The sequence below is a fragment of the Podarcis muralis genome, chromosome 2 (genome assembly GCF_964188315.1).
Source record: "Podarcis muralis chromosome 2, rPodMur119.hap1.1, whole genome shotgun sequence".
Classification (NCBI taxonomy): Eukaryota; Metazoa; Chordata; class Lepidosauria; order Squamata; family Lacertidae; genus Podarcis; species Podarcis muralis.
This window is the reverse complement of record NC_135656.1, coordinates 100,794,716-100,810,999: the sequence shown is the minus strand read 5'-3', so window position 1 is coordinate 100,810,999 and position 16,284 is coordinate 100,794,716. Positions and strand designations below refer to the sequence as shown.

Below are 16,284 nucleotides of genomic sequence, written 5' to 3'. Positions count from 1 at the left end.
AAAGGATCACGGTCATTTCCGAAGAACAATGCTTTTCACTCTGTAAGTAGCAGTCAGCTTGCACTCAGTAAGTCTGTTCATTCATGCCAAGCTTATTGCCCTGTGATCACAGTATATCGTTCCTTCTTTCTCCAAAATGAGAGAAGTAACATGGTGTTACTCAACAATCCAGTTCAACACAGAAAAGTTTAGTTTGCCACCTACTTACCTTCTTTGTCCCAAGCATGGAAAGGAAGTATTCTCCCTACATCACCACACCTACAATTCCCCCCTACACCCATGGGAACTCATGTATATATGCATGTCTCACAGGAGGTAAAATACATATATACATACTCCTACATATACATACATAAGGAGAGAGAACGGCAGTACTGAGACTGCCTATGGTAGCTACTGCCTTATGAAATGCCCTGTTACTTAGGGAAATTTTTACGAACAATGAGACAAATGGCATAGACTTAAAGGCTATAAGATGTCTGTTGGGATCTGAACGGCAACTTTAGCTTTTGCAACTGTTCAACAACACAGTTCAGGGCCCTTTTGCTTAAATTGAATTAATTATACAGCACATATTTAATGACAATCTTCACTGTTCTCTGTGGTTTTTTGGAGGGGGGGAGGTAGGGGTGAGGAGTGTTGTGCGCTTGCTAATTGTTAACAAACCCACTATGAACTAGGAAGAAATCTTTTTGCGCATTAACAGGTGTGCGCATTAACAGGTGTGTTAATCCACTGTGCATTCTACAATACCCTTCCCATGTGCTCATGCTGCTTGTCTTAAATGGTTGTCAGTAAGTGATGTAAGGATGTGTGTGAAGTCTTCAGTGAACCTCAAGTGACCTGAAAAGTACTTATGAAAACTCATGGAAAGTAAGAGAAGGGAGTGTTTTCATTTTGTCTTTTTAATGCTAAAGGTACCCCTGCCCGTACGGGCCAGTCTTGACAGACTCTAGGGTTGTGCACTCATCTCACTCTAGAGGCCGGGAGCCGGCGCCGTCCGCAGACACTTCCGGATCACGTGGCCAGTGTGACATCGCTGCTCTGGCGAGCCTGCACCAGCGCAGCACACAGAACGCCGTTTACCTTCCCGCTATAAAGCGGTACCTATTTATCTACTTGCACTTTAAGGGTGCTTTCGAACTGCTAGGTGGGCAGGAGCTGGGACCGAAAGACGGGAGCTCACCCGGCCACGGGGATTCGAACTGCCGACCATACGGTCGGCAAGTCCTAGGCACTGTGGTTTTACCCAGAGCACCACCCATTTAATGCTGCAAAGTCAGTAAATCTGGAGGGAGAAGGGGAAAGGCAACTGGCCATAGCATCTATAACATCACCAATCTACGCTACACTTACTTATTTTACGGAGCAATCCTAATTCCCAGCAGGGCTGAACAGAGTGTACAAGTCACTGCTGCATCTGTGGCACTGTTGCTTGTGCTGGCCTGGCTAGGAAGGAGGGGTGGAGACAGTGCTAAATGCTAGCAGAGAAGAAAGGCCTGGATCAGGCCAGTTGTGGGTAGCTGGGTCGACTTAAGATCCAGCAGATTTCTTGGCCAGCAAAGCTAACCCTTTGCTGAAACACCCCATTATAAGGGTTTGCGCTGGTGGGGATGCCACTAGAGACCATGCTTTTGGAGGGTGCAGTGGGAACCTCAATGGTGGCAGAGCTCCCTGTGCCCTGCCAGTGGATCCCAGCAGATCCAGGTACTGCCCACATCCTAACCTCCTTCAGGTCAGGGGTTAGGATTGATCTGTTGCACATCAGTCTTCTTGATCTATAAAACCCAAAATGGATTTGCGTTGATTCTGTAAATCAGGATGGAGAAGCTGTTGCCCTCCAGGTGTTGCTGGACTACAACTCCCATCATCTCCGCATATTGGCCATGCTGGCTGGGGTTGATGGAAGCTGGAATCCAACAGCAACTGGAGCGCTACAGGTTCCCCAGCCCTGCTCTAAGAGATAACTACTTTCAGTCAAGGCGGGCTCATATGCTAAGGGTCCTGTGTGGTTGCTGTTCGCCAGTGGTCCATTTGCATTCTACTTGGGTAACGTTGGACTAGCAGAATCATGTGCGTGTGTACTGGTCGCTGCAGGCATGTCCCTTGCCAACGTTGCTCCATGTGGTAGCTCTCAACATGTGGTGAACTGTTTTCCCTTACAGAACCTATGCCTCAAAGTCACAGCCATTGGCCACTTGTATCAGTTGTTGCCATTGTCTTGCTATTGAACAACTGCAGATTTCTCATTCCTTCACGAGGTGTATGAAAAAGGCGAGATAGTGAGGTGGGAAGCAGCATTATTTGCCATAGGTATGCCACCACAGCTGCCCAGAATCATGCTCTTTCTGAATTAACACAGCTAGTCTTTCAGCAACATGAAAGCAGAATTTTCTCCACTCCTGAACCTTGGATCAACACTCTCTCCATATGTACATATTGTATATATATTTATATATACCGTATACCAAAACAATACACACAATGGACAAAATCAGAGGAAGGCTATAGCTATCCTAGCTAATAGTTTGGCACTTATTTTTATTACCAGCAGGGGGAAACTATATAGAGATCAGGTGTACGCTGAGCAACAGAGGTAAACAGGCTGAGGAAAGAGCCCAGGCAGGTAGGACAAGTGTTGGGATGTAACTGCAGTGCTTGTAAAAATAAATCCATCGCTACATGCACGGGCTGGAGAATTTCCCCCCACATTGGCCCTGCCATGTAGGGCTACAATTCCACAAGCAGTTCTGACAGAAGTTGCTGTTACATTCCTTGGCTCCAGAGTTACAAAGCAAGGATGACCCAGGGAAGATCCCATTAGGAAACATGGCACCGAGAGGGCATGCACGGAAATATGACAGGAGGTGACTTGTTTCATTCACTTTAGTCACATACCTCTTTCCCCTGCCAGGATCATCCAAGATTGAATGAACAGTAGAAAAACAGGGAGGAAATTTAAATATGCAATCAGGCATTAGTTGGGACTCGTGGATTGCTGCGCACTAGAAATAAATTAATTTTACTCTTCTGCTTTTATTAGACATCTGATTAATGGTTGTTGTTTTTTTTAATGGCGAAATTATTTATGTTGAAATGTATTTAATACAATATAGAAACGTCAATGAAAAGGAAAGGAGAAAATAGGGAATTAACGCTGCAGTGTTAAAATTTATAAACAAAGGATAGTTTTATCTTAATTTTAAGAGGATCATTTATATAAAAAAAAGGTTATCACAGATCACTACATTTTTCAAAGAACATTGGATATGAGTTTACATGCAAATTTAACTTCATATATGCACCTGTATATGGGGGGATGAAATCCTGGCACCACATGAAGGCAAATGCACACTGACTACTTAGGAGTCAGAATTTCATTTTTTGGATTAATACATGTGTGCTTTAAAATCCTAACAGGATTCTAAGCTGCTTTAAGAGTGGCAACTAAACCAGCTCTCCCTTTGCTGGAGAACTTACTGAAAGGCACAAGTTGTGCCAAGACTTCTGGCAACGTGAATAGTAACTGAAGCTGTATTCTTGGGTCCTGTTATGCATGCTTTAGTTCCTTGCATATTAAAGCATATGAACAACTGAACATCTATAGAGTCCTGACCTAGTCTGGGCAATTGTCAATTCATTGGTTAATTTCTATTATTGGCTGTTTGGTACATATCATATGGCTTTTGCACAACAAGAAAACTCAAACTTCAACTCATCTTAGCCCACCCCTTAAATTAGAAACCTTTTATGTTGTAGTTATTCAGCAGGTAAAGAAAACTGGCCAAATTTTGCTGCATCCCATAATGATTTAATAAATCAACATAAAATTATTAGTGGTAAACTGACTTCAAAGCTGAGGCATACCAGGTGGAGTAACCCAGTTAAAAACACATTATATTGGAATGCAAAGTATATCTGCTTGGGGTTCTGTTCTTCTTCTTTTATTTTTGCAAGGAACAGAAGTAATCAAATTCTCTTATGGCAGATCTCTCCTGCAAAATCCATGTAGTTTTTACATTCTGACGTAATGTTTTCTCCATGGATTTCTCCACAGGTAATCTCCGAAATGTTACATTGGAACAGAACCAGAGAATAGAATCTGACCACTGGTGGGTACGATCCATAACTGAACTGCCTCTTTAAACCCCAGCCCAACTGAACCAGCATGTAAAATGGTGGTTAAGCAATTATGCCCATAGTTGTTTAATCAATCCTCTACAGTTGAGCCCTATATGTGTCTACTCAAAAGCATGTCTCATGAGGTCAACAGGATTTTACTCTCGGGTATGTGCGTAGGGGACTGTAGCCTTAAAGGTATTTCCCTGTAAAATTATTTTTTCTTTTTAGTGATATTTAGTTTTATTTTTGGGGGGTAGACAGTGGATTTGCCTTGCTCACACCCTATGGCATAAAGAACTAGAGGTGCAATACGCAGAGAGATGACACTTGGTCCAATAGGTCCCCGCTCAGAAATGTTTAGGCCACCGCTGCTCACCTCTGCATGGTGCTCTTCGTTCTGCTGTAGGACTTCAATTACCAATTCCGCCAAGCGAATTGTATCTTCTAGCTTTTTGGCAGGTGTGACTAACCGACCTACATTTTCTGTAGTACAAGAACTTGAATTAAAATGGAGTGAGACAGGATAGGCTCAATGTAAGGCCAACAGATTGGTTGCTTTATTTTTTTAATTAAAAAAAAGCAAGAACAGAAAAGAAAAATCCCAGGGTAATTAATAATAGTAATTAAAAAGAAAAGAAAAGAGGAACCTCTACTTCATGCAAGGGTTAAAATGCTATGTAGTTAGTACTGAGCAAACCATAAAGCCACGTTTGTTGTTATACCATGAAAACAGTGCTCCAGCTTTGGATTTAAATATGCGGTACAAATTGTTTTACTTTGCAGTTGAGACGGTATCAAGTAAGTACTGGAAAATACATTTCCTAGAGACAGCATCTTGGTCTTATCTGCATAGGGAACATCTGATTTCACAGTTTATGCATACATATGGTTGTGCTGTGCATCTCAAACACTGTTTGTGATTTTGAGTATTATCTAAACTGATCCAGAAATTAGGAATGTTAGAATAAAGAATTTAAGCTAATTCATCCCAGTTGACACCAGTGGTGTTACACCAGCTTACATTTACATTTGCGCGTCACTACAGTGCTCATTGTGGCCACTTCAACAGGGGCTGATGGGAGCTGCATTCCAAACCACCTGGAAGGCATCAGGTTGGGGAAGACCAGGGCTATTTTCAGCCGGAACTTGCCAGAACTCAGTTCTCGCACCACTCAGGTGGGCACCCTTGCCATTCTATGAGAACAAGGGATGCAGTTATTGTCACATGGTGAGTTCCGGCACCTCTTTTTCTAGGAAAATAGCACTGGGGAAGACTGCATTAGCAAACTCTAACTATACCCACACCAACGCCAACAGAGATCTCACTGAGCCTCGAGATAAATAGTGACAAAACACAAGGACTGCCAAAAATGTGCAGTGCCCAGTGCTCCTAGTAGAAGAACGCTAGAAGAATGGTAGAAGAACGCTATATTTAGGGCACATTATATTACTGAGTTTGGGAACTTACCCCTCCCCCCCCCAGTATGTATGAGGGTTACAATAAAAGAGGTTATCAATAACATTATGGTTATCCAGATAAACCAGGCAGAGGGCCTTTTTGGTAGAGGCCCCTGCCTTGGGGAACACCCTTCCATCAGATGTCAAGGAAACTAACAACTATCTGACTTTTAGAAGACATCTGAAGGCAGCCCTGTTTAGGGAAGTTTTTAATGTTTGAAGTTTTACTCTGTTTTTAGTGTTCTGTTGGGAGCCGCCCAGAGTGGCTGGGGAAACCCATCCAGATGGGCAGGGTATAAATTAAATTATTAAATATCCAATTATGTTAAGTGATTATTATTTTTTGCCTTTTAAACTGCAATTAATCCAGAATGCAGCAGCTAGACTGGTGACTGGGAGTGGCCGCCGAGACCATATAACACCAGTCCTGAAAGATCTTCATTGGCTCCCAGTATGTTTCCGAGCACAATTCAAGGTGTTGGTGCTGACCTTTAAAGCCCTAAACGGCCTCAGTCCTGTATACCTGAAGGAGTGTCTCCACCCCATCGTTCAGCCCGGATATTGAGGTCCAGCGCCGAGGGCCTTTTGGTGGTTCCCTCACTGCGAGAAGCCAAGTTGCAGGGAACCAGGCAGAGGGCCTTCTCGGTAGTGGCACCCACCGTGTGGAACGCCCTCCCATCAAATGTCAAAGAGAAAAATAACTACCAAACTTTTAGAAGACATCTGAAGGCAGCCCTGTTTAGGGAAGTTTTTAATTTCTGATGCTCTATTGTTTTTAAAATTCGGTGGAAGCCACCCTGAGTGGCTGGGGAAACCCAGCCAGATGGGTGGGGTATAAATAATAAATTGTTATAAATTGTTATTATTATACAATGCCTTGGCTACTGCATCCCTTTGGTGCTGTACCTTCCACTCACACATCTGAACCAGCAGATATAACCACAAGCTTACCTGCAAGAATTTGTCTCTAGATGAAATGTAGATTCATCCCAAGCTTAATTTTCTTTTCAACAACATTTTTTTACAACATTTATTACAACCTCCTCCATTTTAGAGAGCCATATTGTGGACAACTGGAGCACTGCTCAATGAAACGGCATACTTCTCAATCATCTCATTCTTAATTTAATTCATACAGATTCACATATCTCATGCAAAATGTTATGCAACAACAATGTTATTTTGTGCTGACGTTGATATTTGAAAATGTTGCATATGTCAGACATTGCTAGACAAAAAAAGGTGGACATTTTGAAACCAATGCTATTTACTAGAAGCGCTGCGCTAGGAAATTTCTCTTTTTCAAAGCCTACGGTCGAGACTACTTTCCTATGATCTAAACTAAGAGCAAATTAAGGAGAAAAAGGCTAAACTAGAAAGATATATTGAATAAGAGAAAGGAAAACCATTACGGTTACTTGGTGCTTGCTTAGGTATGCCTTTCAGCATCTGATTTATCATGTTAGTCTGCGTTTGAGTGGATGGAGTGGGCCCAGCTGGGGGCTTGGGCACTGACGACCGAGCTGTTCGTGAATGATGTAAAGAGACAGGAAAAGTAAAGACACATGTGACTTCATAAACAGTGACAAAAAAAGATGAAAACTTTTGAACGAAAAGTAAGCAGAAATGATAAAAGTACAAATGGAATAGCTGCTGTTTTGCTTATCGTCAACTCAAGTACTACACAATTATGACAACAAACATTTTTTTCTGAAGTCGACAGATTCCACTATGCTACAAGAATTCACAATCTAGGATGCTTAAAATTCAGTGCGAATGCTAATTGTTATTTCATGTAGCCAAGTGCAAAAAGCAGGATTTTAGTACAGTCAATTAGTTGTGTATGGTTTGTTTTTTTTAAAAAAACTTTATCTGCATGTGTCAAATGTGAAATAGCATTGCATGCCTTTGATACCCACATCGTGGCAAGAAATATTGCCTGCTATGGATTTCTTCTAGATATTGTGAGACTTATTAACTGAAAAAAAAGCAGAAAGTACAGAAACGAATTGTTTTGCAATGACTGCATTTTGAAAAAAGTAAATAACACCATTCTGGGCTAAAAGGATTGCTATACAGCATTCTTTGTGCAATTTAAATATGTACTCAAATCTCTCGCTTTCTTTAAAAAAAATGTGTGGTTTCTGATTGTTTCCAGCTCATTATTTTCCACTTGGAATTCTAGTGGCTTTTATATTCTGGGTTGAATCATATATAAAAACTTGCCAGCTCTATCAAATATGTTACTTTGCTATTCCAAATGTTAGAATACTGCAAATCAGGACTTGACCCATCTGTCATATAGTTTGTGATATCAGCCTAGGGGGAATATATATATATATTCTGTATGCACACAACAACAAATTCTATATGATGAATGTACCTCTCCTATAGTTTCTGTTATGTTCAAGATCAACATTATAATAGCCAAAGCACTTCTCTAAACAATTCTGTCTGCAAGGAGTCTGGCATATTTATCTACATGGTTTGTTGCCAGAAGCCCTTTTCTTTTTGCTTGCATTTTCCAGAGATGGAAAAGAAGGAGAAAAGAAAGAAAGAAGGAAAGAAGGAAAGAAGGAAAGAAGGAAAGAAAGAAAGAAAGAAAGAAAGAAAGAAAGAAAGAAAGAAAGAACCTAATTGTTTAGCTCTTTACAGGAAGATGATTTCTGGTAAATTGTAATTTTGAAAGTGTTCTAAAAATGTTATAAATGGCTGTATGTTCAGGGGAGTAGAAACACTTGCCTCTTTGAAGTACAACTGTAAGGGAGCAATCCTATATACATGAAGCTGGCATAAACTTACACCAGATCCAAACTCCATTCAGTCATGGGGCTACTGTCTACTGAGCTGACCTAAGTCTGGCAGAGGGGAAACAAGTCTTTAAAATACAGTTTGGGTTATACCACCCTTTATAGCTTAATTGATGCTGGGTTGCCAGGTCACATGACCAAGCTGAATGGTCTTAGGATCTGGCCTAAGTCCTTTCCCCACTTTGGTCTCTCCCACATCACATCCCTGGAGCGCCCTTTCTTCAGGGCTTACTACAGCTTAGGGTCTGCCAAGCTCAGCTCAGCCAAGGATGAGGGAAGATACTCCAGCGTACCTCCAGGTGAGCTGAGGGTGAGGAAGTTAAGTGTTGGATCACTGCCTTGTCATGGCAAAGGGGCTTGAATAATTCAGAGAAGCTATGAGCTATGCAGAGCAGGGCTACCCAAGATGGACAGGTCATAGTGGAGAGTTGTGACTAAATGTGATCCACTTGGACCAGGAACCAGCAAGCCACTCCAGTATCCCTGCCAAGAAAACTCAAAGACAACAGGTTTGCCCAAACTGCGGGAGGCAGTGGAAGACAGGAGTGCCTGGCGTGCTCTGGTCCATGGGGTCATGAAGAGTTGGACACGACTAAACGACTAAACAACAAGAAGCCTGGCATCACCAGGAACCTCCTGGCTCAGCCAGAGATCTGCTGGATACTAGCCTGCTCATTCCAGTGGATATTGCTTTAGGATTGCTCCCTTAGGCAGCAATCCCATACAAACTTTGCCTGCTTGGATTCCACTGAAGCCAATGGGATTTGAGAAGCCCGTGTGAAGGATGGTATCCCAAATCTTAATGAACCATCCATCCCATTCTAAGAGGTATACACTCTCTGTCACACAAACAAAAGCCAAATAATCACCTGCCCATCGTACCCATAATGGTCAGCCATAACCATAATGGGTGACCAGAAGGGCTATTCAAGCTTAGTTTTCATGTTTCCTTTTGATAGGGTGACTTTTCCCAACAAGGCATGTTTGGGATGACAAATATGGGGAGGCCTGGCGGGCCAAGTTGCTGCTCTAAGCACATAGGCCCTCCCTTGTCAATGAGTGGATATCAGGGGCAAGAGCAATAGCTGGATGGCTGTCAGGGTCAGGACGTGCTATCTGGCTGCCCCTCCATATATTGCATATATGCATAGAGGAATCTCTCCTGAACACCCCTACTGAGCCAGAACCTCAGTCCACATTCCTCACAAATAATGTACAAAGAACTTGGAAAGCTTCACTGAGCTTTATGAAATTTCTGAATGCTCTTTATAACATTTATGTTAGGAATACTTTTATGTTAGGAATACCTATACAACTTATGTGACTAAATTTCTTTCTCCCTTTTTTTCTGAAATGGTTCCCCTTTCCTTGAAATGAATCCATCAATTCATGTCCCAAAACATCTTAGTCTAATTTCTCATGGGCTAAGGAAGGGAAGGGATACTAGTAAAGTTTTTTGCCTCATGCTAAACACATTATTTCTGATTTTGTCTAGTATTTCCCTTTGTTGGGATATTTTCTCCCCATGATGCTATGGGTCAAGGGGGCAGAATTTCACAGAACCACTGTGAGTCAAGAAAAGATTGGAAATGGAAGCCTGCTGTAGGCCTCTTAGGAAACAGCCATCCTATCTAGCATGCAATCTGGACAACTCATAATCTCTGATTTAGAGGGGAAAATATCCCAGGCTAGTCTTGGTTAAAACCCTTTAAGGGCATATTAAAGCTCACCTCAAAAGGAAAAGTGAGCTTTATTTGTCTTTCTGAGTTGGAGAAGACTTGTTGGCTTCCATGGCCTCCTGAATTTCTGTCCTTATCTCTGTATTTTGTGCCCATTCAGTCTAATGGACCCACATCACACCACTCTGTTTAATACGGAAATATTTAAGCTGGTCACAGGTGGGTAATTTTTCTGGACAAGGTTAGCTTCCTTGGCTCTGCTGGTGTGTTTGCACTATGCTGACCTTCAGACCACTTCAAGCAACCCAGCTGCCAGGAAGCTAGCATAGCAACTTTGCCTCCCCTGGCAAGCCTCTTCTGCATGTGTGTGCTTGTGTGTGTCCGCCCCCCAAAATTAAACTAAAACGATGAATGCTGATAACAAGAGCAATGTTTGGAAAAGGCTGTCGTTCCCTTGCACCAAATATACGCATGGGTCAATTATGTCGCTGCAGACGATTTTCATCTGACCTGTTCCCATTCAGTTACGACGTGAATGGCATTTCCTCAAAGGAATACCAAAGCCAGAGGACAATTGCACCCACGAGACACGGCTTAGCTGTGCAGCAGGCCCTGCAGTAACTCAACTCTGCACCAGCCTTAAATATGTTCCAGCTACTGAACTTGCCAGCAGCTGCACATTTCTGCCAGTTGCTGCAGACCTAGACACCTACAGTGACCTAGATGAAAAATATATTTCAGAGCTGATTGGCATTTAAATCCTGCAGCTGTCAAACACGCCTGGGTTGCGCAACTGCAGTTTGGGGTGTGCTTGTTTGCGAGTGCCCGGGCACATGAGTGGGTGCCCAAAGCAGAAAAATATGGGGAAGAGAGTGAAGCAGAAAAAAGGGTGGGGAGAGCGAGAGCGAGAGGAATAAAGAAAGAAAACAGCGTAAAGCAAAGTGGCCATAGCAGCTGGCCTTATCAAGTATTTTTTTAAAAAAAACAAAACAAAACAGCTTAAAACACATGACCTATGGACTGGATTGCGCAGTTCTCAGCGCATTGATCCACTACTCTGATTTTTCTTTTTTTGAAATGAAATTGTAAAAACAAAAGGAAATAGGAAGAAGAAGTATTTTTGAAAGCAACCAGGGAGGGATCTGTGCATATTTCCCTACAGCTCCGCAACATGCACCACAATAGTAATTAAAATACCCCTGCTGATTCCCTACTGATGCCAACAAGTGCATATAGATGGCTTCTGCCAAACTCTGGCATGAGATGTAATTGCTTCATGCTAGGTTATAAAGGCAGTGGGCGGAACCAGGAACACCGTCACACTACAAAAGTCCAAATTCCAGGACCACCCTTTCAACTTTCAGGATTACATTAACAGCATTTTTTAAAAAAAGATTTATTTTTTATTATTATTTATGCATGTGTGAGTACTAAAGAGACCTGATTCGCTCTAGCTTGGGGACTTAGGGACAGAGCAGGGCTGGCTGGCATTTGGATGGGCAGTGTCCCTGCAGAGATCAGTTTGTAGGAATTAGCATCTCCATATTCTACATGTCTTTTGTAGCTGTTGTGATTTACCTGATTGTAACAGCTCAAAAGAGGGCCGTTATAATCTCAGAAACAATAGTGGCAGGGTAGACATTCCCGTATGGAGGTATTGATTCACACAATGACTCTGAGCTGATTGCCCTGCTGAGATGCTCAACCTCTTCTCACATCCATTGCACAGAAGCGAAACTCTCAGGATGGTGTGAAAAGCAATATATTTGCTCAGTACAAGTACCGAAAAGCTGGTATCATACGGGATAAATCAATACCAACGGTGGGTATGAAAACACAGGAAAACTTCAATACCATTTAGAAGCTATTCCACTATCTGAAAACTGCTCATTTTTGCCACCTTGTGGATATTTTTCTGTGATGATTGGGTATAATCTACGGTGCTGCAGCACTTTCTGTCTTTACAGTCTAGGAATTACTTGATCTTCTTTGAAACAATAAATAGAATCAAGCACACATTCTGTCCACACCGTGCCACTAGTCTCCTGCACAACTCCTGTCCTGCTTCCAGGAGATCCCTTCTAGCTGGACTCCTGGTTGGAATCACAAGCAAACACTCAGCTCTGGGGGAAAAGACCCCTGGGAAGAGAAGGCATCTTGTAAGTTTGCCTGTGACTTATAAGAGAGAAAAAGCAGGGAAACATTAGCTCCCTTTAGGCTCTCAGTGCTTTCTGTTTCTGATGGCTTCCTAGAACCCACGCCTTCAGGTTCCTTCAGCATATTAGAGATGCAACAGCTTCACTGTTAGGTGTAGCATTGCAGCATACCCAGTTGCTAGTGTAGAACAATCCCAGGTGCTTTCTGGAGAATTCTGTAGCTATACACTCCTTATATTCAACTTCAAAGTGTTTCATACCCTTACTTCCACTCTTTCATTGCTAGCGATTCCTTGGGTAGGAAATTAATGGTTGGGAGAACATAGGCAGGGTTGGCTGCCGAAACAGTTCTCCAGCTGCAACAACTGGCCACTGGTCCTCATACTCGCCCTAAATGGAGACGGGATGATGGAAGAGGCTGAGGACACCTCTGTCTGCCCCGTACAAATTTATATTTGTTGACTGGTAAAAGGCTCAGGCTTCCTTTCAGCTTAATTGCCATCCCTGGCTGGATGTGGACCCACATCTGCACGCTGCTGTATGCTGCCGAGATTGACCTACAGCATGAAAGCAGCATCCATGTATGTCTCTCTTAAATTTCTATGAGATTTTTTTTTTAATGGCAGGAGAGTTGAATGGAGATTGTCCTGGGGTTTCAAATCCTGCCACCTCCAGTGAAAAGGATCAGATAACAGGTGACTGGAAAGACCTCTGCCTAAAATCATGGAGAAGGGGCTAGAGAAAGAAATTGTCCCAGGACAAGTCAGCCTCCTTTGCTCCTATGGGGAATTCCTCTGATATGAAAGAATCCACTCTTTCCCTCATGTGGGGCTTCAGTTGCATGTAGTCTGGCCACTACTCAACACTTTCACGATGTGGAAGTAGATTGTTTTTGTTTGCCTTCTAAAAGGTTTAAAGATATTTCACAAGGTTGTGTTAGAAGTGGCAATAACCATCTCTTTGTTTGCAAAATGCAAGGCGGTTATGGGTTGATTGCGCTTTACTAGTTACAGGTTCAAATAACAACATTTTGGTTTCAATATCTGTTCCATTGTTCTTACTTTCATTTAACATGCAGGTTGTCTTTTGCAGCTAATCAACACCTTCTGACTACTCCAAACAAAATATATTCTTTTACCAAATCACATTAGGACTATACATGTACAAGGAATGCTCTGTTTTATAAGCTGTAATATGGTATGAATTGCCTTAAGCCACTTACAGCAAATCAAGAACTATCACTAAGAACACTCTTAAAATCTACCTAACTTTGGCATGTCATATTATGCTTCTCTAGCAGAGTAAAATAACTGCAGTGAAAATTAGTGAGCAGGACTCTTTAGTATTGAAGTTATTCAGATATCTGTGCCGAACTGTACCTATAGAAATGTACCTAAAGGTTGCTGCAATTATTATTTTCTAAACAGACAATGTATTTTAAAATTCCATGTGCAAATATAAATGAATCTTTTGCATTACGTTTTATGATATGCTAGAATTCACTGGAGCTTGAATTCTTCTACTGAGTGATGTTCTACATCACATGAGAATATTTCTGCTCACATGACTGTACTTCCCCCACTTCTCATCCTCTTTGCAGGTCCCCAAAATCTACTCTGGAGGGTTGGGGGATCTTCTGGAACAGATTACTAGGAGTACAAAGGAGGCACATTGGGGAGGAGAGGAAGGGAAAGTTCCATTGTGAAATAATAAATCTGTATTACAGCTTGGCGGACAACAATGGATGTCACCAATTGACTTTAGAGTGACTTTCATATGGTTCTGGTTTTAATACCCACCATGTTCCTTTGGTGTCAATTTGAGGTGTACTGCATCATGATACTTTCTGAACCAGAAAGCAAGCAAAACACAGTTTAATTTGAAACATGGACACAATGGATGCAATCCGGACCCATTTTTTAAAAAGTGGGAGGAAATATATAGATTGCCAGAAAAATGTAACTGCAAGGTTGTTAGTGTAGCTCAAAGACAGCTAATCCACAGATATAACTTGCACATAAGATACGCTGAATAACCAAAATATGGAGACCTATCACAAGAGACTGTTGACAGTGACAATCCCTTACATGTCTGGTGAATATTCAAAAATATAGAGATGGACCAGTGAACCATGTTCACTGGACATGTTCAGATCCACTCCATAATTCTGGACAGTCACAATATACATGTGGCATGGGTACTATTCCCTATGGTTGTCTCCTTAATGTACTCCTTAATGTACATTGATGCCTGATGCAGATGCAGCCTCAATTGTACTTTATGGATGCATCAAGTTGATGCATGTAAGGCTGCCTGTCCTTGTCAGAGCCACCATTAGTCATAAATATCTGTTTAAATTCTGTATAAATTGATATTGTGACAAAATGATTACCTAATAATATTGTTCATGCAAAGGGAAGGGTAGGCAGTTTTAGTTATTTGTTGTGAGCTTTTCCAAACTGTTCAACTAAAAGAATAGATTTCCTAGTATTTTAGTATAGTTCATTCTGGTGTAAGTGGAATTCTTGTATGAAAAAATGAGATACTGAGCCACTTTGTGGTAGCATCTCTCAAAGATGACCCTGACGCAATCCAAGGCAGAATTTGCAACAAAATTATGCATTGCAGAAATATTTTCTCTCTCTAAAAACACTTCAAAATCCAGACAATCTGCTTTCACAGAACATAAACGAAGGACTCAAGAAAAATAAAGAAAAATAAATTAAATTAACAGTTCAGATCTTACGAAATTTCAAATGAATATTTTTTTATATCCAGAAGTCATGAAAAAGGTGGCATGTCTGACAAATTTTTACTGAATTATTTTTCAAAGTTTTTTTTTAATCTGAACTGTATTCTTGTTTCATTACATCACCACATTACAAAAAAAAAATAATAATACAAGAAACATGACTTCTCTCCGACTGTATTGTTAGTTACACATTAACAGGAAAACAATTCAACCCGAATAGGGTATTAAACAGAATATATGAAAAACAAAAATGAGATTCAGTTTAGGTATCAAACAGTGGTTTGAACAGAATGCCAGATTGCTAATAGTACTGAGTTCTAAAATGTACTTTGAGGGTTGTTTTTGTAAACTTTTTTCTTGATTAAACTGTGTCTCGTCTCCTAGTAAGATGGCACTGAATTTCTGTTCTACTAGATCTACTTAGGGGAGGAGGAGAACACTCATTACGGGAATTAAGACAGCACAAATTAACTCCTTAAGTATTACTGCAACTCCAACTTCTCTCTATAAAGGAGTACATATCTTAAGGAGCTACGGAAAGGAAAACAAAGATCAATAAAAACTCAACAATCCTAGCAATGGATAATATACAGTTGTTCACCTGCATCCTTTTGATTCTCTATATGAAAGAGAGAGAAAGCAACAAGGAGAAAAGAGAGAGAAACAAGAACAGATATGCAGGATTAATGAGCAAGTGGATCAAAATGCCCCCCAGTTATGTGTGATATATGACATTCAAAAAGAAAAAAAGTTGCCCAAATCTCTCCCACCACCCAGAAGCATGGGCAATCATCAAAAACGACTTGCTTTGCCAAGATAAAATGTTATGTTGTACAAAGAAAAACTGGTGTTTAGGTGGTTTAAGCTCTGAGCACGCATACTGGCTATTAAACTGGTAATACGGATATACACAATTTGTCCTATTCAGAGCTCTCTATAGAGGAATATTCAGGAAAAAAGAACCTTGGATAGCACTCTGTTTGAGAGAAAACAGACAAGAGACGTGGAAGATCTAATGTACAGGGAAGACATTTTTCTGCGGCCATATGCACAGATTGTAAAGAACTTTTGAAACACATACACATTAGGGAAAGATAGAGATGACTCTTTCCCAGTGTCTTTTTTTTCTGAACTCTAGCTCATTGCTCCCCCATGTAGTTGCTGTCTTTTGATTGTGTACCAGTGACAAGTGTTCACAAATTAGGGTTACACAGAAGCAAAGTAAAAATGCATTCAGGTCACAGACAGAAAGAAGAACTGAAAAAACTTACAGACAAATTGGAGTTCGTCACAAACAAAAACAGCTG

General features: G+C 41.2%; 1 protein-coding gene across 24 annotated transcripts in view; it reads right to left on the bottom strand.

Moving 5' to 3' along the window:
* The window catches only part of CADPS (calcium dependent secretion activator), a 337,672-nt gene that overhangs the window by 94,524 nt on the left and 226,864 nt on the right, over positions 1–16,284 (bottom strand). For 9 of the 24 annotated variants that reach the window (XM_077925074.1, XM_077925080.1, XM_077925086.1 and 6 more), the window contains one exon: positions 4,499–4,605. In XM_077925074.1, the coding sequence (XP_077781200.1) occupies positions 4,499–4,605 (107 nt within the window). Of the gene's footprint in view, positions 1–4,498; positions 4,606–6,992; positions 7,104–15,578; positions 15,597–16,284 lie in introns of all 24 variants that reach the window. The other 15 variants (XM_077925073.1, XM_077925079.1, XM_077925081.1 and 12 more) reach the window with 3 other exon arrangements.